Below are 21,971 nucleotides of genomic sequence, written 5' to 3' on the forward strand. Positions count from 1 at the left end.
CTGCCTAAGCCTAATTTAGTTTTGTGGCTTGATACTGATTCACCAGGAAAAGATAATGATTGTGAGGCTAATCTATATTTTGTTGGAAGGAAACATTTTGTTTAACTTTATGTCTCAACATGTACAAATGTCTGTCCTTTTCCCGTATGGAAGATTCTCACCTAAGGCCTCATTTGGTTTTTGAGTGGTATACCAGAGTAAAACTGAAAAGCTAGGTGGACAGAGCCAGAATAAATATTAAATTTGGGTTGATGAAAATTAATGAAAATACAGTTCAATAATTAAAATACAGATCACCTGAGAACTTCCTACATATTTAATCATTTTATTCTTTTATCGTATTGAAAGGTAGAGTTGAGTAAAGTCCGAGAAGCCTCAAGATTATATTTGAACAGGAGCCAATGAAGTTTTGGGGCCTCAGGTCTGCATATCTGGTCTAACTGACGGGAAAAACCTGGGTGAGAGATGTTTAGGCTGTAGGCTTGTCAATTATGCATCATCCAAATAAAGGCATAAGAGAAGAACAAAATTCAGGCTAGCCAGAGCAGCCATTCATATCCCAAGATGCAAAATAAAATCCACTGTTACATTTTCTGTCAGTCTGAGACACAATGACAGAGTAACTAACTGATTAATTAGTTGAATGGGAAAGCAAGTGTATTCATAGGCTGCCCCTCAAAACCAGAGGATTCTAGAAGCTGGCTTGCAGTTAGCCTGACAAGGGGCACCAAACATGTTTGTTTTGAGAGAATGATTCATTTCAGCAGACAAGCACAGCATTAGACAGGATAAAATTATTCATTCTTGCTTCCTATGCAGCAACCCAATTTGTATCTGCCACTTTTCTCTGGAGAAACCCACTTAAAGGGAACTTTAAAAGCCAGGGGAAGGAAGGAGGAAGGGTAAGATTAATCCTGTCTTTTCTGATTTAAAGTATGTGAACAGAAGGAATAGCTGACCAATTATGATTACAGTTTAATGTTTTTGCTGAAGACCATCCATTGCTTCCATTAGGAAATGTGAGAGAGGCCAGGAACTGATGAGCTAGCAATCTCCCATAGCTTGTCTCAGCAATGCAACATTGATTTCTTTCTCCCCACCCCAAGGTTTGCAATGCTGTCGCTAATCTTATAGCAGCAATCATTACCTAAAGGGGGGAAAGGACCACACATCTGTATTGTGCGCACACACACACACACACATGCACACTCATAGATTCTGTATTGATAAGATTTGACAGCATAAGGCAGTGGTTCTCAATATTTTTAATGCCGCGACCCCCAACCAGTCGTAAGTCGAGGACTACTCAACCGGTCTTAAGTCGAGGACTACTCAACTGGTGCAGCACCGTTTGCAGAATGGGACTTTTGGCGGGCTCAGCAGGGCAGAGACAGCCTGGACAATTCCTATTGGTTTTTGAAAGCCAATAGAATTAGACTCTATTCAAGAGAGTCTATTCTATTGGCTTTCAAAAGCCAATAGAATAAAAGGGAGTAGCACAGCTAAGGGAAAGGGGGAAAAATGGCGGACTGCGTTGTTTGGAGACCCCCGTGAAATGGTCGTTCGACCCCAAATGGGGTCCCGACCCACAGGTTGAGAACCACTGGCATAAGGGAAATTTCCAGAGATAGATGGTGGGCAACAAAAGAACTTGGAAGCAAAACAAAAAGTAACCAAATTTAATTTGGATGCTGCTTTCATGGCCTTATGAGGCTATTTAATAAATCAAAGCAGATTTTGCAAAACACCCAGAATAATCCATCTATATAATATTTTACAGCAAGGGTGGCCAGGCTTAAAACATTTATAAGTTGCAAACAGATTTTCAGGATGCAGTTTGAAATTATATCAGTTTCCTTTTTTAACATGTGATCAAAACATCTATTGCTTAGTTTTATTTATTTTCTGCCTTTGTTATTTTTACAAATAACTCAAGGTGGGGAACATATCCAGTACACCTTCCTCCTCCTATTTTCTCCAAAACAACAACCCTGTGAGGTGGCTAAGAAAGAGTGACTGGCTTAAAGTCGCCCAGCTGGCTTGCATGGCTAAGGTGGGATCTGAACTCAAGTCTTCCACTCTACAGCTGGCGCCTTAACCACTACTGGCTCTCTTTTATTTGTCTGAATGCTTTGTGTAGACAGAATGTCAAAGTCTTTCTGGTGCTAAATACAATATTAAAATGTTTCAAACTGGTGGACTTTATTCTATTCTGGAAATTGCTTAACTTTATAAAAAAAACCCAGAATATTAATGTTTTAGTGGGTATTCCAAATGTTATCTAACTTTTATATTAAAAAATCTTGAAAACTTCTGTCACTGCAAAAAGTCTATATTATTTCTTTTAAAATGTATATATTTACATTTCTTTATTTTTTTGTATAGCTATGAAAATAGGATTTATTTTTACAAATACCAAAATGCAATGAATAAAATATACTATTGTAAATTACACTAAAGCATAAACTAAGAATCACCACTGCAATTCATTAGCTGAAGTTATGTAATAAGATGTGATGTTAACATGAAATTACTGATTGTAAATCACCATTTTCTTTTTAAAGATGAAAGACATTTGCCAAGAACTGCTTCTCCAAAGGGGGTTTTCAGCTGTTAAGTTGAGCTTAGCATGAACACAAAAGAGGACAGAGTGGAGTAAATTTAGAGACATTTCAGATATCATCTATATAAAATCAACAACTATTCAAACAGAAATTCAATAGCTGTGATTAAAGAGAACATATGGAGATGTAACTGTTCAGGATATATGGTTAAAGATAACTGTTTCATCTACTCACCTCCAAAGGGCATACTGAGAAAGTGCTTTTCCTCTCTGTTCAACTGTTGAGGTCTTCTTGTATTACTACTCTGATCAAAATTCTTTATTGGTTAGCCCTTGGTACAGATCAACAGCCCCAAAGGTAATGCTTACTAAGCACCAGCAATATAGAATGCTTTCAGATGCATGGCTAGAAAGCAAATCACTTTTCAATTAAGATCAAGACAAGAGCCACACAATCCTTCCTACGGAAAAGAAACATTCACACAGCGTAGCTTAATCAGAAGGCATCTAGGGAAAAGAGGTTTGAATATTTCTAAAGACTGTGATATAATGATGCATGGTTTTTACAAGCAATGGGATATATTTTAAAAATAAACCAACATACCATTATCAAAACTCTTCAAATTTTAATTGGACAATGCTTTATTAGGACCACTCAAAAAGGCACAAAAGAGTTTTATAAGCTTTTTGAATCCCCCAATACCATTTATCAGGGAAATTGCATCCATCCCTGATTAATCCATTCCTGCAACTATCTTTGAACAGCACCCTGCATTCCTGAAACATCTGGTTTAACTTTTCTTCATTTCTCATTCCTATTGTTTGATGAAGAATTCTTGGGAGCCCTCGAATTGGTCCTAACTCAACTATGGAATTTTTTCACAGATCATCTTAGCTACAATTGTTTGTGAGGAACAATAAAGAGGCACTTAAGCATACAACAGACATATTCCTAAGTACAGTTCTGTGTCCATGGAATTATTACTCATACTTGTATAAATAATGCTTTTAAATATTCCTAGCATTTGCAATAACAGCAAGTATCTGTAGCTCAAGTATAGGATCAAGGTTTGTTCTTCGAGCTTGAAGGATGGTTTCCAAATGTTTTATTACCAGGCTAGATAACATCTTCAGCAGTGTTTAGTGGATGTCTGTGTCAGTGTTCTGCTTATATAAGGGCTTCAGGTGAGGGAGTGTCAAGTGAGGGGCCAGTTGTGAGTCATCAGAGAGAAGCTTGTTATGGGGAGGTACTTCAGGTAAGGGTTCTTGGACGGTGTGAGTTAATGGGTCAAGAGTGAGTCATCAGTGGGAGGGTGGTAATGGGTCTTGTGATGGGGAGATTATGTCAGGTCATTAGAAGGTAGACTGCTGGGGGGAGGAGAAGGGGTTGAGGGTTGGTGCTGTGTCCGGATGGTGCCTCCTAGCCTGGTAATGAAATGTTTGGAAACCAACCCTCAAGCTCGGAGAACAAACCTTCACCCTGATTCCTAGCATTTCGTACATGTAATAATTGCTAACTGACAGCCAATTATAACAAGCTATAATTTCCTTCATATTATATATATATGCCAGACAAGTACCTGTAAGAAATCTTGATTCTGACAACAGGCAGATTTTACTCTATAAGCAAAACTGTATTTCCCTTTTAGCATTTTTCTCAAAATGCTGTTTACTTTCAACAGCAATTAACCTTTGTAATCTAATTTTATTTAGAAATCAGATGTTGCTTAATACATCTCCAAAGTAAAGCATGCACAAGATATACTAACAGTAAGATCTATCACACAAAGGAAAATAAACAATGTGCACCTGGATCAAGAGACTATGAGCAGCTGGACATGAAAGCCAAAAACATAGGGGCACAAGTGGTTTCTTCTGTGCTCCCAACAAAAGGTAGACATCCAATCAGGGAACACAGAACTTTTGAAATTATCCACTAGCTTTGAAGATGGTGACGACGAGAGAACTTTAGATTCTTAGACCATGGTTTACAAAAACCCACATGAGGGGCTTTTGGCAGAGGATGGGCTATATCTCACAATAACTAGGAAGAATGTCTTTGGAAATTAATTTCCTTGCCTTATCTGAAGGGCTTGAAACTACAACTGGAGGGGGAGGTAGATGAACTTTTAGAAACTAACCCCAAGCATAAATCTCAGAACAAACAACCAAGGCCACATTTGGAATACTGGGTCCAGTTCTAGTTACCATAATACAAAAAAGATGTTAAGACTCTAGAACAGGGTGTCAAACTGCCGACCCACGGGCCAAATGAGTCACACCAAAACCGTGCCCAACCCATTGCCAGTAATGGAGAAAAAGTCATGATATGTTGTGACATGTCACGTGACGTTGCGAGTTTGACACCCGTGCTCTAGAAAGAGTTCAGGGAAGAGCAACAAAGATGATTGGGGGTCTAAAACATATAACGAACAATGGCACGCGGCACTCAGAACCCTCTGTTGGCACGCATGCTGTTGCCCCAGCAGGGTTCGCAGAGTAGCGAGCATGTGGCGTTTGGAAGTAAGTGAGTGAGTAGCGAGCATGTGGCGTTTGGGTAGGAAGTGAGTGAGCAAGTGGCATTGGTCCCCCGGGGATGCCCCAGAGATGGCGAGGGACTGGCCCCGGCCACGCTCACCCAATCTGCCGTGACTACTGCAGCACACACCCACCCAGTGGGCCACATACCCCCGCCTCCCCTGAAGGCACCACAATGCTGATGCAGCCCTGGCACTCTGTGATAAATTAGTGGGTTTTGGGTTGCAGTTTGGGCACTCAGTCTCTAAAAGATTCGCCATCACTGGTCTAGTCTAATAAAGAGAAAGACTAGGGATGATATGACAGCAGCCTTCCAATATTTACAAAGAAAGGGAAGACAACTATTCTCCAAAGCTTCTGAGGGCAAGAAAAAGAAGGAATAGATGGAAATGTATCAAAGAGAGATCCAATCTAGAACTAAGGAAAAATTTCCTGACATTGAGAACAATTAATCAGTCAAACAGCTTGCCTTCAGAAGTTGTGGGTGTTTCAACCCTGGAAGTTTTTAAAAAGAGATTGGATAGCCATTTGTCTGGAATGGTATAGGGTCTCCTGTGTGGGCAGGGAGTTGAACTAGAAGACCTCCAAGGTTCCTTCCAACTCTAATTCAATATTTTATATTCTGTAGGTGATGATGTATCCAAGACATGGCTACTGCATGCCATTGACTTCCAAGAATTTGGCTCATTCAGCATCTCACAGAACAAGATTTTCTATATGCCGTAGGTCAAATACTGCTGGGAAGCACATTCATACTTATTTATCTGCCACAACCTCCCCACTTGTAGTAAGTAGCAGCAATACAATCTAGTGCAGGGCTTTTCAACCTTTTTACCGACTGTACCACTTTTAGGATATGGCAATATTCGAGTACCACCTAGCAAGGCGTCAAAAACTTGGTGACCAAAAAAAAATCCTGTTCAAAGTTGCAATTGCACTGAAATGACTTATGACCATTTTTCACACTTATGACCATTGCAGCATGTCCAGGGTCATGTGATTTATATTTGGATGCTTGGCAACTGATTCATATTTATGATGGTCACAGTGTTCCAGGGTCATGTGATCCCCTTTTACAACCTTTTGACAAGCAAAGTCAATGGCAGGGCTGCTGGTGGCCAAGTGCTAAAGCGAGACTTTCCTCCCTCCTTCCCTGCCTTCCTCTTTCTCATGCCCACCTCCTTCTAAAGGAAGATTTTGAACCCTTCCGTATTTTCTTTCTTCCATATATTCATCAAACAAGGAAAAGCCTCCAGAGACAGAAAAGACAAGCTGCTGAGTGAACTAGCTTAAAAAGGCACATTCCCCTTTAAGAATTAGCTACTGGCTAGAAAGAAAAGTTAAGGAGCACAGCTGGCACTTAAGGAAGAAAAAAATATAAATAAGTACTGGCTGCCTGCTAAGGCAACCTCCCCAAATGGCTCCATTCATAAGTAAAGGAATGCTACAGGCAAAATCCATTCAGGAGAAAAATACTTCAAAATCCCTTGCAGCAAAATTTACAGCTAACAATAGCAGAGCAATAGAAGCTAACAAGAGACATAAGCAATCAGCCAAATAGAAATTGCCAAACACTGCTTAAGAACACAAAGCCCTCATTGCACAAATCCCAGAACTTCAAAGTCACAAAAGCACATAAGAATCCTTCACTCTCCATCTCCCTCCCTGTCTCACCTCCAGCTGATGCTACCTTTCTTTATTCCTCGTGGAGGGCAACCCCTCCCCTGCTGCATTTCTTGCCTGTTTGTTGCTGCCAGCACAGGTGGCTGACCACAGAAGTTGTAGATCAGCTCATGGACAGCCTGCTTGATCTTTCCTCCCCCCTCCTCCTTCCCCTTTGGTGCAGGTAGACCTGATTCCACCTCCTTTTTTGCTGCTTTTTTTCTCTCTCCCAAACTGCTTCCTTTTATAGCCTCTCCTGTCTCTGCCCCCCTCCTCCTCCTTTCTCATGGGGGAGGGTGGGCCAGAAGTGAGCCTGCAGCTCTGGAGAACTCTCTCACAGTAAGTCCTTGCCTATGCTGGCTCTTTCCCTCCCCCACTACACGTGGCTAGGCAGGGCTCCATACCACCTGCCACCCGTTAATGTACCACAAGTGGTACGCGTACCACCATTGAAAAGCCCTGATCTAGTGGACTCTCTCTTCTCAAGATTTTTCTCACTGAATTCTCCAATACAATACAGGCTAAGAAAAATCACACTGGTAATGCTCAGAATTGACAAATAAAAACTGAGATATGGTGGGGAAGTATGGTACAAGCTAAATGTGGGTTGATAGAAAATGGTTTATGGAATATAAAAGATTCTATATCTATTTGCCCACAAACATGAAGAGTTGTTCCATACATTGATAAAGATTGGTTTCATAGGTAATGCCTAAATAAGAAATCTTATTTTTAAAAGGTTAAATTAATTAAAACAAATAATAGGATGTACAAATTATTTTGGATCATTTTTTATTCAAATTTATGGAAAAATTCCAGTGGCTGTGCACATCCAATGGAGGCAGAATCAGGGCCGAAAGTTGCCAGAGTTTATAGTATTGTGCATAGCTCTCCTTCAAAGGAAAGGAACAATGTAAAAGAGCCTGTGAGACCCACAGTATCCGGTTTGCCTAGCTAACACTAAGAGCCACATGAAACCAGAGATTAAGCAATGCTCTTTTAGATACATTCTTTACCCAGCTGTATAGCATTGAAAACATTCACATCTGACATATTCCAAAATATATGCTCTTGCATCATTTGTAATGTGGCCACATGGCAATGGTCCACAAAAGGATTGTCTAAAAAAAATAATCTATTTCTTTCTCATGTTACAATTTCTTCACTGAAAATTAAACAAGGAAAAAAAAGCTGTTCCTAGAGAATTAAAATAACCAGATATTGCATTGACAAATCAATTATTATAGTTCCCACAGGGACAGTGGGAAAAAATAGCATTATTCAGCCGGTTAAATACTTTAAATATTTCACTGATTTCAGTAAGAGAAGCATATTCTTAAAATTATTCCCACAGAAGAAGAGGGAATGTTTTGGAACAACTATACCAAGTTCATGAATAAATCTATTTAGTGTCAGAACCAAATTAATTTGTAGTAACAAGCTACCTTCTTTCCAATCTTTTATAAGGTCAGTGTTGCTCTTTTCTTTTACAGGGTTTTGGAAGTATTCAGCGGAAATGTTATCCCTTTGCCAGCTTGAATATCACCATATTCAAAAATATTATCAGAACTGAAAACAAAGACAATTGGTTTGTTTCCATCAAAACAATGACTCCCACCCTCAACAGTCACCAGAAAAAAACAGCCATTCAAGGAGAATCCATGAGCCAATCCAAGCACTCCTGTGTTATTCCTGACTTTAAAAGATCACTATCACATCCGATACACTACTGTAACTTCAGCTTCAAATTTGAAAAAAGCAGATATAGATCTAAATATTCAACAATTACAAGAATAATATAAATATTATGTAAAAAAGGGAAGGCTTTCCAAATGTAATGTTTGATATAAAGACCTTATTTTCTTCTGTTAAACAAAGAGGTACACCCCAATTGTGCCCACTAAGAAATATCAAGATATTTTACAGTTCCTTAATTCTGCTACTCTTCAAAATGTATTGGATGTCAATTTCTGTAATTTCTTTTTGATAATTATGGCTGGAGAGTTATGGGAATTGAAATTTGTACATCTGGAGAATTCAAGGTTGAGAAAAATGAGTTTATCATAAATGAACTTACACTGGATTGTACAGTATGACCGATAAAGAAACACTTCTCAATGCAATAAATAAAAAGTAGTAAGAAATCAAGGGAGGTTCAAAAAGACCAAGTACATTACAGTGACAGATATTTTTTAAAAAAGGAAAGGAAATTGGAGACTGAAAGTTACTGTAGTTCAACAGAAAATAGCCGATTTAAGTTGACCACAGTTCCCATAACCCTAACTGGTAGTCATGCTAATGTTGGGATCAAATATCAACTGGGAAATTAATAATTTTCTATTTAGTGGGATTAGCATCTGCTTAGAGATATTCTTAAGTTAAATTCCCACTTACCTACAAAGTTTTCTGGAACCTTGGATAATTACTTGCTCTCTGTTTGACTCTCAGCATGTCATACTGCCACTACTTATATTTCCATAAACCTCCAGCAATTGCTTTAATTCTGCCTTTCAGTAGTCCTCAAAACCTATCAACCTTGACAGCACTTCTTCCAACTGACCAATGCAAAACCAAAAATCCCCTGGTATCAACTGGTACAGTGTCTTCCATGTTATTGCTATATTTTCTGCCAATTTGTCTATTTAAAGCAGTGGTTCTCAACCTTTTTAATGCCGCGACCCCAACCGGTTGTAAGTTGAGGACTAAACCGGTCGTAAGTCGAGGACTACCCAACTGGTCATAAGTCGAGGACTTTCCCTGCCTGGGAGCGCCACGCATGCATGGTACCGCCCCCTGCGCCGGCCGAGGCTTGGCTGGCAAGCGGCAGAGACAGAGCAGGCCAGCCACCGGCTGGGCCACCAGCTGGCCCAGCCCAAGGGAGGTAAGGCACCCGCCGGAAAAGGGGAAAAAATGGCGGACAGCTTTGCTTGGCGACTCCCATGAAATGGTCGATCGCCCCCAAATGGGGTCGCGACCCATAGGTTGAGAACTACTGATTTAAAGTATGGTGTAACATCTCAGCAGATGTAATACCATTAGGGAAAAAGAGTTAGAAGGCTTCAAATAGGAACTGAGAATTGCATGCTAGCTGCAGAGTACCTATTTTTTACTTTATGAAAAATATTCTTTCTGAAGACTCTAAATCGCATGACAGTTTTATATTTGTAGTAATAGTTATATTAGTAGTAATAGTAGTTGTAGTAATCTTTTATTTTTAAGACAATTCAACACACTGAATTTACAGAAAGTGAGAAATTCCAAAGAAAAGTCAGCAGTTGAATTCTGTGACAGAATTGCATAAGTATGCATACAAAGCCCCAAGATTAAGTAAGCCAACATAGTACGTAAGTGAAACTATTTTTTCAATGCATACTGTATGAATACATACTTATGCAATGCTAAAAAACCCCTAGAACTGGAAAGAAACAAATTTTAATCGGAAGCAGCCCCTATAAGTTAAACTGAGTGTTACTTGGAGATTGATGGGTACAGATGGTAGCGGAATATAGGAATGTTTATTTCTGCTTCTGTTCTGTGCAATCCTAGGAACTTGGGGTAATTTATTGACTGCTTTTTCAACACAAAACTTGAAATTCAATCTAGCTAAGGTAAGTTATAATTAAAAAATAATTAAGAATATGAACTGAAAGATTGGATTTTATTCACTGATGAAACCAACAATTTTTTTTGAAAGATTAATTTAGCTTTGAGGCTTCGTATTAAAAAATAAAAACAATACTTAAAATGGTCTGAGACAAGTAAGTGCATCACAGAGACTGTAAATCCAGAAAGACAAAGTCTGAGTAATCAAGGGCAAAAACTCAGCCTCCAAATCTTCTTAAAATCCATAGGAAAAAACTGTAACATTACTAAAAGTGGGATTAAAAATGTCAGGTCATTCCCATCCTTACACCAATCCTAAATGGGTCTAAACTATGATTGAAAGTTGGCTATTTTGCCATAGACTTTCAGAAATGTAATCTTAGGGTGTTCCAGAGGCAAATGGAATCCCGGGGTTACATGTGGTCCGAAGGCCACAGCCCTACTTAATATTAAAAGCTTGGGGCCAGTCCTAATAACAATTGGTGTGTTGACCACAGTAAACATGCAATTTACTTCAGTATGCTAATGACAAATTAAATAATTCTATTTCCTAACTTGTCGGATTGCTGGGATGTAAATTTACTGGATCAATCTGACTTTTCTTAATATCCTGAAATCTATCGATTAAAATATGTGTACACAGGAGCTGAAGAAGAGAAACACAGGACTTCAGAATAAAGTTAGGATTTTCATTCTATTCCCAAGATTTGTTGGAGAGGGAGAAACAAATCTGGACCTTTTCTCTGTTATATATAATTTTTAATGAAAAAAACAAATATGGATTTGCCTCAGAAGATGACTTTGAAGGCTGCAAGAAAAGAAGTTTGAAGTTGCAACTTGCTGTTCCCCCATCCAGTATAAATATTTGTTGCTTAGAATGCTTTATAGCAGCGGTTCTCAACCTGTGGGTCGGGACCCCATTTGGGGTCGAACGACCATTTCACGGGGGTCGCCAAACAACGCAGTCCATCATTTTTTCCCCCTTTTCCTTAGCTGTGCTACAGGGCGAGCTGTCTGGAAGTTTCCACCCCTCGCTGCTGAGCAACTACTAAAAATGTAAGTAAAAGAGGGCCAGGGGTGGGAGGCCGGCGGGCGCAGGGAGGGTTGCTGGCGCGTGTGGGGCCTGGCGGGTGACTTACCTCCCTTGGGCTGGGCCAGCCGGTGGTCAGCCTGCTCCATCTCTGCCGCTTGCCAGCTACGCCTCGGCCGGCGCAGGGGGCGGCACCACGCATGCGCGGCGCTCCCGGGCAGGGAAAGTCCTCGACTTACGACCGGTTGAGTAGTCCTTGACTTACAACCAGTTTAGTCCTTGACTTACGACTAGTTGAGTAGTCCTCGACTTACGACCGGTTGGGGGGTCGCAGCATTAAAAAGGTTGAGAATCACTGCTTTATATCTAAGCAGAGGATGAGCCTAGAATTGTATATATGAGCTGTATATGTAAAATTTTTCTCAAAAGTCTAGCTCTTGACATGATCCATCTGGAGCTTCTAAATGGACAGAAAATAAATTTGCAGCAAGAAAGGAAAAAATGATAACAAGCTATGAAAATACACATACAACATTCAAACAAAATTTGTCACAATCTAGAACTCTTTTGTTCCTTCCAGACTTAATGAACAAAACACTATTTGCCAGAAAAATGTGATAAGACTCATTTACCAATATTTAAGCTTTCAGCCAGAAGAATTTATTTCTACTTAGATCTTTGTGGGCAATTCTCTCAGACTAACAATCAACCCAGTCATTTGATAAGATTTATTTTTACTAGTAATATTAATGTTATTTTTTATTATTGTGCACATAGGAGAGATGTTCCTAGCCAGCAATAAAAATGTCCATGAAAGGCTCAGCAGGTAGATTTCTGTGACAGATTCTTGTTAATGAGAACACAAAACCAAGACTAAGCAAAGCTGTGGTGGAAACTCATGAATTAGAAAGGTAAATGTAGGGAGAAGGAAGCTAAGAAACTAAAGAATTGGGAGGGAAAACAAAGAAGGGAAAAACTGAGGTGTTCTATTTCCAGCAGCAAAATGTGGTAATCCATAGTGACTGACTGCTCCAAGGAGTTTAAGAAGTTGCTTGCTCAGTCAATCCTTTCCAAGCCAAAATGGATGCTCTTCATGTCTCCTTCCATGCAGAAAAATAGCTGCCTGGGGGAGGGGGGAAGGATTTGAATATCATATTCCCCAAGAGTACTATTGCCCTAATCACCACAACAACCACACTGTGCTGCAAATCAGCAATACAAAGGGAAAACCTAATTGGGGATATTCTACACAATGTCTGATTTGAACTTCAATAAGTTACTCTCTTATGTGGAAAAAAGGACCAAATGAAATCGAGAACTAGGTAATTTAGTGCATATGAGCTTCAATGAATTCTGTCATACCCATGGGGTCTTGACAATGGTAGCCAAAGCACTGGATAATCCCTATCTCCCCTCCCCATTTATCTTTATGCTAGGTATCTTCTAGCTATAGTTAGTGGGGCGTCAGCTATACAAATCTCTGAGAAAAAGTAAACTATATTTGAGGTCTAGGAGGCTGATTCAATCAATCAGTCAATTTCAACTTCTCGTGGGAAAAAAAAGATCTTGCAGAGTTGGAATTGATTGATTGAACTTTTTAGTCCCACCCAGTCTGCTGTTACCACCGCAGCCACACTCACTCAATGGTCCACACCCATCCAATGGGCCACACCCACCTGGCACGCGATGATGCATAAGTGGCTTTTGGGTTGCAGTTTGGGCATTCGGTCTCTACAAGGTTCGCCATCACTGCTCTATGCTCTGCGGCCAGAAAAAAGACAAGCGACCCTTCCCACACACATACCAATCTGCGATGATAGGCAATATGGGGATTGCATTTCTAGCAAATGAGCATTTTGTGACTTGTCATGCTCATTACTGCAGCTTTGGTGTACAACAACACCAAATATGCTTTAAATAATCTCACTCCAGCAAATCAAAGCATTATTCTTCAAAAACAACAACTGCAGAGTAAAGAAACAATAATTCTTAGCAACCTGGAGTAGGAAAACTGTAAAAGCCATTGCATTCTGGATGCAGAAAGTACACAGAAGCTCACAGAATGCAGAATAAGGATGCACTTAGCAATGCTAAAATGGCATTACTTCCAGGGTTAATAATCTTTCAGCTGATGATTTCTATGCATTTATGAGTACTAGTGAATGACCTTCAAGAATACCTGTAAGACACTGAGAAGATGCTTTAAAGAAACAGGAGTCCTTTCTTTCCAGAAATACAGCTTTTCCACATTACTGAACAGCAAATTAGGAAACAGAAGAGACTGATATCTCAATTTAAAAAGGTAAGACCAGTAGCTGTATTTGAGGACACTCAAGTATTGATGTCCCTTTAAGCAGTCATATATGGGATCCTGTCCTACTAAACCACCCACATGCTATCCTTTCTTTCCAATATGTTTGCTTAAGGATTGCAAGCAAAGAGTTCTTTAAGTGAAATGAATCCGGACCAATGTTTCGTTGCTCTTTAAAACAAAATTGTCAACAGCAACAGAATTCTGTTGACCAGATGAAAGCTCCAGGAATCCCAAATAGTGTACATTCTTCAATGGTAGAAGCTGTTTCAATAAAAGATTATCACCCAATGAATTTTCCTGCTCCCAGCAGGCTCTATAATGTGTGCCAGACATAAAAACATAGGTTGTTCCATTACCCTAGATACATTATTCAAAGCGGCAAAATGAAGTGATACAGCCACCACTGTAGTGGAAATAATGCAAGAATGAATCCCTTACAAAGGAAATCTACTTCATCAGTGGTTTTATATAAACAGCTCTTGTTTATAAAGCCAGGTTTCATTACAGGCAGGAGAAATGTTATCTTTTTGTGGACAAGCTAAAATGACCTACAGTACAATGGGCCTATGTGACACAGCAATATTACAAAGTCAGTCAACAATTCTTGTTTATTCTTAATATTCAAAAACACTATCCAGTTCAGAGTTAATGATATGGCAAGGATGATTCTTATTCATTGAGGATGGCTTGGAGCAATAAGATTATTAAACCTCCATAATGCCATTGATGCTTTAATATAATACTTTTTTCATTCAAAGTAGGACATCATGAGAAAGGTTAAAAGGGTAAGCCAAACTCAGTATCTGAATGTGTACTTGTGACACAATACCCTAAATCATAAATCTGGCAATACTTTAAATTAGGATAGCAATCTTATGCATGCTTATTATTATTAAACCCCTAGAAAATGATTTTAGAAAAACTAAGAGTTGTTATAAAAACAAGATATTTAATCAGTTATATTGTAAATGTCATTATAGATACAACACAGCTCCAAAGTCCTTAAGCCTACTCAGGCAAAGCAAACAATTTGTGGGCACTATTATCCCCCAATCCACAGCAAAACCTGCAACTTGGCTTTTCACTATCCAAGCTTTTATTGTTCCAAGAAAGGAAAGCCATGTAAGAACAGGATTTAAATATATATTTAAATGGGGGAAGCATGCAACAATATCTGCCTATAAATCTATTTTATCTACTGATGATTTGCAAACCCAAAGTTGTTTGTTTAGAGTTTTTTTTGGGGGGGTGTTAAGATAAAAGTTCCAAGAACATGTAACTATTATTAATTTATAATGCTTCATCTAGTAGCAATGTATACAGAGGATGGGGGGGAGGAGCATCATTTGCAAGTATTTGCATATATTTGTCTTTGCAGAAAGTGAATCCTTTTGCATAAGTTTCTTAATATGACATTCCTGAGTCAGCTTACATAAAAGCAAATTATAGGGCAATTAGAACAATTAATCAAAATTTGACCAAGGTGCATTGAAAAGATAGCAACAACAGAAGGATCAGTACAAGTAATTAATAACTGCATGCAGCATCCCATGCTGAACAAGTCTAACAAATGGGGAAAAGGGGGAGAAATAAATGAGCTGTGCAGCAGAGATAAGACAAATATACTTTGTTCTGCTTCCCAAGACTGCCTACTCACTGGAAGGATTACAGAGGATATGACCAAAATATATGGATAGCACATATGAACATAAAACCATATGGCACTAGAGGAGCTGTGTTTGAGACTAAGGCTCTATAAAGTAGCAGGAATTAATGACTTACGGTAGGATGCCAAGCAAACAATGAATCTTTAAACATGAATCCAAGATAGTAAGGAAAGTAAGGTAATAGAAGCACTTCAGATGATTTAAATAAAACCCAACATGGAAGAGAAAAATTGAACTACCTCACAAGGCTGACCAAAAGATACTATACATACATGCATACATGCATACATACACACACAAAACCTTTAAGTGACTGTAGATGGAAGCAATTTGTGCATGAATTGTGTGTGACTACAATATAACAGGGTGGAATGCTTCCAAAAGATTGACTTTAGCTGGCTTTTTTATCTAGACCCTAAAACCTTGGCAATCCAGGTAAAAGGAAACCATAATGAGATGAAAGGTGTTTGGGGAATTAATGTGGGCACGAGGGATTGCAAGAAAAAGATATGTCTCTAGGACAGGAATAAAGGATGCTTAAGAAGATTAATGCCATCTAAAAGGAAAATGGGGTGAGGGATGGAGACATGGGGAGAATCCAGCAGGCATGTATATAGGGTAAATCAACAGGACAACCTAAGAGAAAACTTACTTGGCTAAAAAGCACAGGTATAAAATAAATATTACAAACAAGAATTCTGTGCATTTCTATGAATCGGGCATGGCATTCATTAACTTGATAGGAGTGGATAATAGAAAAGGGCTATTATAATCAGAAAACATGTACAAAGACAGCCAATATTGCAAAAAAAGCAAAACAAAAGTCTATAAAAGATACAAAGGAATCTGGCAAGAGACCATTCTTAGTGTTTCTTCCATATGTGCTGTAATGCAGAAAAATAAGGATAGCTCTGAGAATGAGAAGGGTTAACCCTGCCAATGGTTAACAATGGAAAGATTTATGGTTGACAAAGACCCGGGTTTGGAGAAATAAGATTCATGTACGTATGAGTGAAACCCAAATCAAATAAATTTGTTAAAATGTGTGAAATGATGTGGACAAGAGGTAGCATTTCACAACCAAAGTAAAAAACCTTCAGCTACCCGTTTCCTTTCCCTAAAAGCTCTTAAAAATGAGACCCTGAACTTCTGCCCCTTAGTCTGGGTGAATGAAGACTGACTGTAAAGGACATACATTCCACACATTCTCAGGAGCCCTCTCCGCTATAGTTAAGATTGATGAGGTACACACTAAAGCTCAGAAAGAAAATGAGTTAAAATCTCAGGGAGATCCTACAAAGTATATGAGGAAAAACAGTTCCAGAGTGTATGAAGCAGGAAAAGAGAATTCCAGCAGAAGGCAGTGGAAAAGAAAGACAGCTATGGGGTCAATGAGCACAATATAGAGACAGGCAGGCCACGTATATGGGGTTGATACAATTCTTTCTGCCTTCATTCCTTTCAAAGGCTTAGCAGCTGCATGAGACACAGAAATTCCGTAAGTGCAACTTCTCTTTCTCTTTCTCCCCCCCCCCCCAAGCACATGAAAAGGAATGAGGGGTTTGCCCAATGTGTGTGTGGGCAAGAAGAGAGAAAACAGGCACCAACTGCATTGAACACTGTCCCAGGACTAAGTTGCATGCTGAAAACAGAGGGCAGAGCAAACACACACACACACACACACACACAAGCACAGAGGGGGGGGGGAGAACTAGGTAAGTAGCAAAACAGTTCAACAATTGATTCTGAGCTTGATGACAAAAGCAGCCAGCAGATGAGTCACAACAGTGCAGTAAATGTGAATCAAATTGCAACCCTAAGGCTTTTGGGCTGAAGAGTCAGGGGCCAGCTGGGCCATGGATGAACTGTATGTATCTTTCTCTCAGCCATCAGCCTGCTGAGCAAAGTAGTTGGCATAAATCAGCTATGGAAACTGCCAAACATGGAGAGATTCAACAAGAAGCTCCTGGCACTGGGTAACTTGTGAAGTACAGGTAGTAGTCAGAGTGTCAGACTAGCAAAGGGAACTCCAGGTATACATACACATACACAACACACAGGCTTAGAGAAGCCTGAAACTCACTGGCTGACCTTGAGCTTTACTGCTCCCTCCAGCCTACCCAACAAGGTGGTAGTGACGAAACATAGAGGTTCGGCGGTGGGGAGAACTATAAATAATACATCGAAAGAGGGAGGTGGCGAAAACAGAGATCACTGCGCGAGCTAGCCTCCCCCCCACCGCGTCTCACCTGGGCGGTTTGACCGCGGCGCTCTCTCGCTTGTCCAAGACGCCGGGCACGCAGTTGGTGAGCTCGGTCCAGTCGGCGTGCAGCCCGCAGCTCCAGCCCGTGGAGAAACGCGAGAAGAGCCAAGTCTCCCGGCGGTTGGGCCGGTAGCAGGTGCATTTCTTCTGCCCGGGCCGGCAATCGCAGGGGACCTCGAGGCGCACGTTTTGCACCAGGTGGCGGCCGAAAGTGGTGCCGCCCGTCTTCTGGATGTGCAGGAAGACGATCACATCGTCCCCTTTCATGTCGAAGGCCAGCTGGCGCTCCAACTCCCGCACTGGGAAGTAGTACTTCTTGACGTAGTGTGGGTCCGGAGTGGGGAAGAGGTCCAGCTCATCCTGGTACGAGCGGCCGCTCGGCGAGCCCAGACTCAGCCCCGGCCCCACATATTGGTATAGGATGAGCATGAAACACACCGACCCCGCCACGATCAGCAGGAACTTGCTGTTCCTTTCAACCATGGTCCTTCCAGCGCGCTTCATATGCCACCATCTCCCGGCAATGGGGAGGAGGCGGCGGCGGCTGTTCCTGGCGGTGTTGGCGGCGCCGAAATACGCTCCTCTTGTCTCGCCTTTGCTTCACGCACCAGTACCGACAACCAAACCGGCGCCTCTCTTTGCAAGAAGCGAGGATTCCCTGCCCCTCTCTTTTTTCTTCTGCTTCAGTCAGATCAGCAAAAGGGGGAGGGGGGGGCGTACAGCGCTGTTCCAAATGACCCCCTCCCCCGGTTCCGCCTCCCTCACAGCCCCGTCCCGCCTCTGCCTACGGGACTTTGCTTCCCCCTTCACTCCAGCTCCAATCTGGCCAGGCGATCTACTCACACGACCCGCAGCACTCTGTCTCGCGCTGCTTCGCTCGCCGCCACCGCACGCTAGTTCGAGTCCTTCCTGCCTGGCTTCCTATTGCCAAGCCCAACCATGATCTGAGCCCAGCATGCACAGCGCCGCCTCCACTCACTTCTCCAGCAGCTCCAAGCGCGCACTGGAGAAGGGAGAGCAGTCGCGGCGGCGGCGGCGGCGGTAGCAGCAGCAGCGAACACAGGCACGCCGCAAAGACAGCTGTTCTGGAGGCTCCGAAGTTGCAAGCGCCCGCCCGTAGAAATTTTGGGTGTGCGCGCGCTGCTGCTGTGGCTGCGATGTTTTGGGGACTTCACCACTTCCTCTTTTACATAACCAAAGCCTACCAATGGGGAAGCGCAGTCACCGATCTCCACTTTCAAGAGCAATGATATCCATTAATCTCAGAACTGGCGGTCAGGTCTCTCTTCGCCCCCTCCGCTTCCGATCCACGAGAAAGAAAAGACCGCGTGTTCCTCAATCGCGAAATCTATTTTGCTCGCTTTTCTAATTAAAGGGAAGAGCCACCTCGGGATCCAGGTTCTATTATCTTTTCGGGTTGTCCCCCTCGAGAGCTTTTGAACAATTGCACGATTCTTCAACAGGTGCTACTTTCCCCTGGCATTAAACTGAGCGATGAATCAAAATTAATCTGAAAGTCAATTATTGCAGTCATCTTTAACTGAAAATTTATACACCATTCTTTTTTTTTTTACAAACCCAGAATTGGTTGACAATCCGATGCACAATAATGCAATTCAAAACTTTTAGTTCCTAAAAATAAAAAATATGCATCATTTACATATGTAGTTTTACTTTAAAAGTAAGAATATTATCTTGAACAAGAAAAGTAACCAATGATGTTTTAATCCTGTTAAGGATTCTAAAAGGTTTTTTTCAAGGCTGCTTGGGAATGATCCACAAAGACATTTTCCTCTAATAATTATAATCAGCATTTTTATTTCTGTGTTTATGAATGGCATGATTCGATCCAGAGATCTTTCATATACTTAGCAAATGATTTTAAAAGACTCATTTTGCCTTTTGCAGATCTCATCAACATGAGTGATCAAATTAAAAAATTCAGAGCTCAATCACATTTTGGACAGAATCCCATTACATTCAGTGACTTTACTTTGTAATAGAGGTGCAGTTGATTGCTGAATCAGACCCATACTGAATTGTTTGAAGATTCAAACTAGAATTGCTAGTCCAAAATTATTTTCTATCTGAGATGAAAAGGAAACTCTTTCAAATCATGTGCAGAAGCTGTAAATTACCTTGAGGAATATTCAGGATTTTTTTTTTTTTTAGAGCAGTAGATTTTTCCTTAGAGGACATAAATAAAGCTAGTGGGGCATCCATCTTTCTTCTTCAGTGGCTTGCTGCCTTTTCAGGCATTATCACCTTAGACAACTGTCTCATTCCAACTAATAGAGGGCTACTTTTGGCATTTATCACAAAAAAGTCTTGTAATATTGCCTTCAGTTTAGTTAAAGAAGGAATACTTTCATTGCTTTAGGAATGTCTTTATGAAAGTGAAAGCAGAAAAATAATGTTATAAGAAACAATTTTCCTCTCCCTTTGTCTCCCAAGTCTCTGCCTCATCCCATCAATCACAGTAATCTCTTCATTGTGATGTCACAAAGAGTTGCTCTTCTGATGTCACAAAGGCAGGATTATGAGAATGAAAAATGAATAGGGAATGCACCCAGAACTGCATTTTGCAAGATGAGCAGCTATATAACTTTAATACATAAATAACAAAAGGTGGAAGAACTAGAATCTGATAGTAAAATAAAGTATGAGGAAAACTAAAATCGCTGACAGGCAAATCTAGCCACCCAACATCATCAATGAAAAATTATATTGGTACAAAATTTTCTGAAAGTTTAGTGTGTTGAACCTGGCAATGAAAATTTTAGAGAAAAGAAAGAAAGGGGGAGACGAACTCAAAATATAGTACCAATTTTCACAGTTGATAGTTATGGTGAAAAATGCAAGAAAGCACAACTTTAAATGCAGTTATTCTATTCCCCAGGATCATGAAGTCCCTGATCTAAAGAACGTACCTCAGAATGTAAATTGCCATATTTTTCACCAGGAACTGTTGAGTATGGTACTTTTCTAAATACTACACATCATTTGGGAGGTGGGGATTACATGTATGCGACTGGAAGTGAATGGGTATGTAAACTACTTTGTACAAAAATATTTTTTGTATTATTGCTGTTAAAAGCTGGAGAAGAAAACCCATTTGGGGATTTCTCTTTTTTTTACAAGATTGGAATTAGATTCCCCAATAGTTTTGCATCCTGTAATGGCACTCGGAAGCCCTCCAAACTGTCATATAGAATGAATGGCATTTGTCATCTTTCCCACACAAGGCCATCTTGGCTAGGAATGCTGGAAATTCTCACACAGCAGGTTTAGAGGAAAGATCTATGGAGGCCAATCAATTTTTATGCTTATTACCAACACTGGAGAGAGCCAAATATTTTTAATGTTATTTTCCTATTGTGGTTTTATAGATGGCATCATCTGTAGCATTCTATCGTATAAGAAACTTGATTTCAACACGTTTTGGAAAGTGCACATCAGTTATGGGGGGAGGGCGAAGCCTCATCCTCTTCATGCATAAACTCACCACAATTTGAATATATAGGCAGTCTCCTTGGCAAAAATAGGGATGAAAGCTCAATATAACAATCAGGCAGAAAAGAGAGGCAAAAAGTGAATAAAAGTTTATGTCAGTCCAAAAACGGTAATAAAAAGTTATCTAATTAGCTGCTTACAAAAACTTGGACTCTCTCTCCATCTCCTTCCTCTTACCTGTCCTCCTTTCCATCTCCCTTTCTGGCTAAGAATTGCTTTCTCTTTATATAATGGCTTGAAGGAAAATACAATAACAATGTAAAAAATAAATCCTTTCTATTAGTGCATAGGCAACTGGTAGGTTTCCTATTCAGCTTTGCTAATCATTAAATATAAAGCAGGATTGTATGACTTGAGGTATCCACATCCCCAAGTCCTCTATAAACTGTTGATAGATTCTAGTGTTTAATATGATGGAAGAACAGAATGTTAATAAAATGAGATACAATCATATTAATTGAAATTGATTTAATGAAACTGAGATTGATTTGTTGTAATTCCACACATATTTTTTCAAAAGCTAAGTGACACCCTTGGCCCAGGAATGGTGTTTATTAGAGGCATAGTGAATTATTCAACTCATCTCTTCTCAAATGAGCAAACATAAATCTTTCACAGAATCCAAACAATCACACAAAGAATGTCATATTTATTTTCCCTTTTCTTTAACAAACACAGTGGATTTTATCCCCATTTTGTATACCATATTTGAGAATAATTATATCTTCATAATGAAAGAAGGAACAATGGAGAAATGAAGCTTTATTTAAGTTTGGAAGTCAATGTCTGGATTTGGGAAGTGCTGGCATTTATGCACT

General features: G+C 40.2%; 1 protein-coding gene across 1 annotated transcript in view; it reads right to left on the reverse strand.

Moving 5' to 3' along the window:
• The window catches only part of HS6ST1 (heparan sulfate 6-O-sulfotransferase 1), a 191,195-nt gene extending 172,129 nt beyond the window's left edge, over positions 1–19,066 (reverse strand). Inside the window, exon 1 of the mRNA XM_039347161.1 lies at positions 17,627–19,066. Coding sequence (XP_039203095.1) covers positions 17,627–18,144 — 518 coding nt within the window. The 5' untranslated portion in view covers positions 18,145–19,066. The remainder of the gene's footprint in view (positions 1–17,626) is intronic.
• Positions 19,067–21,971: the final 2,905 nt, after the last annotated feature.

This window comes from Crotalus tigris, unplaced genomic scaffold, assembly GCF_016545835.1.
Source record: "Crotalus tigris isolate CLP2741 ecotype Arizona unplaced genomic scaffold, ASM1654583v1 scf7180000018053.2689490, whole genome shotgun sequence".
Taxonomy (NCBI): domain Eukaryota; kingdom Metazoa; phylum Chordata; class Lepidosauria; order Squamata; family Viperidae; genus Crotalus; species Crotalus tigris.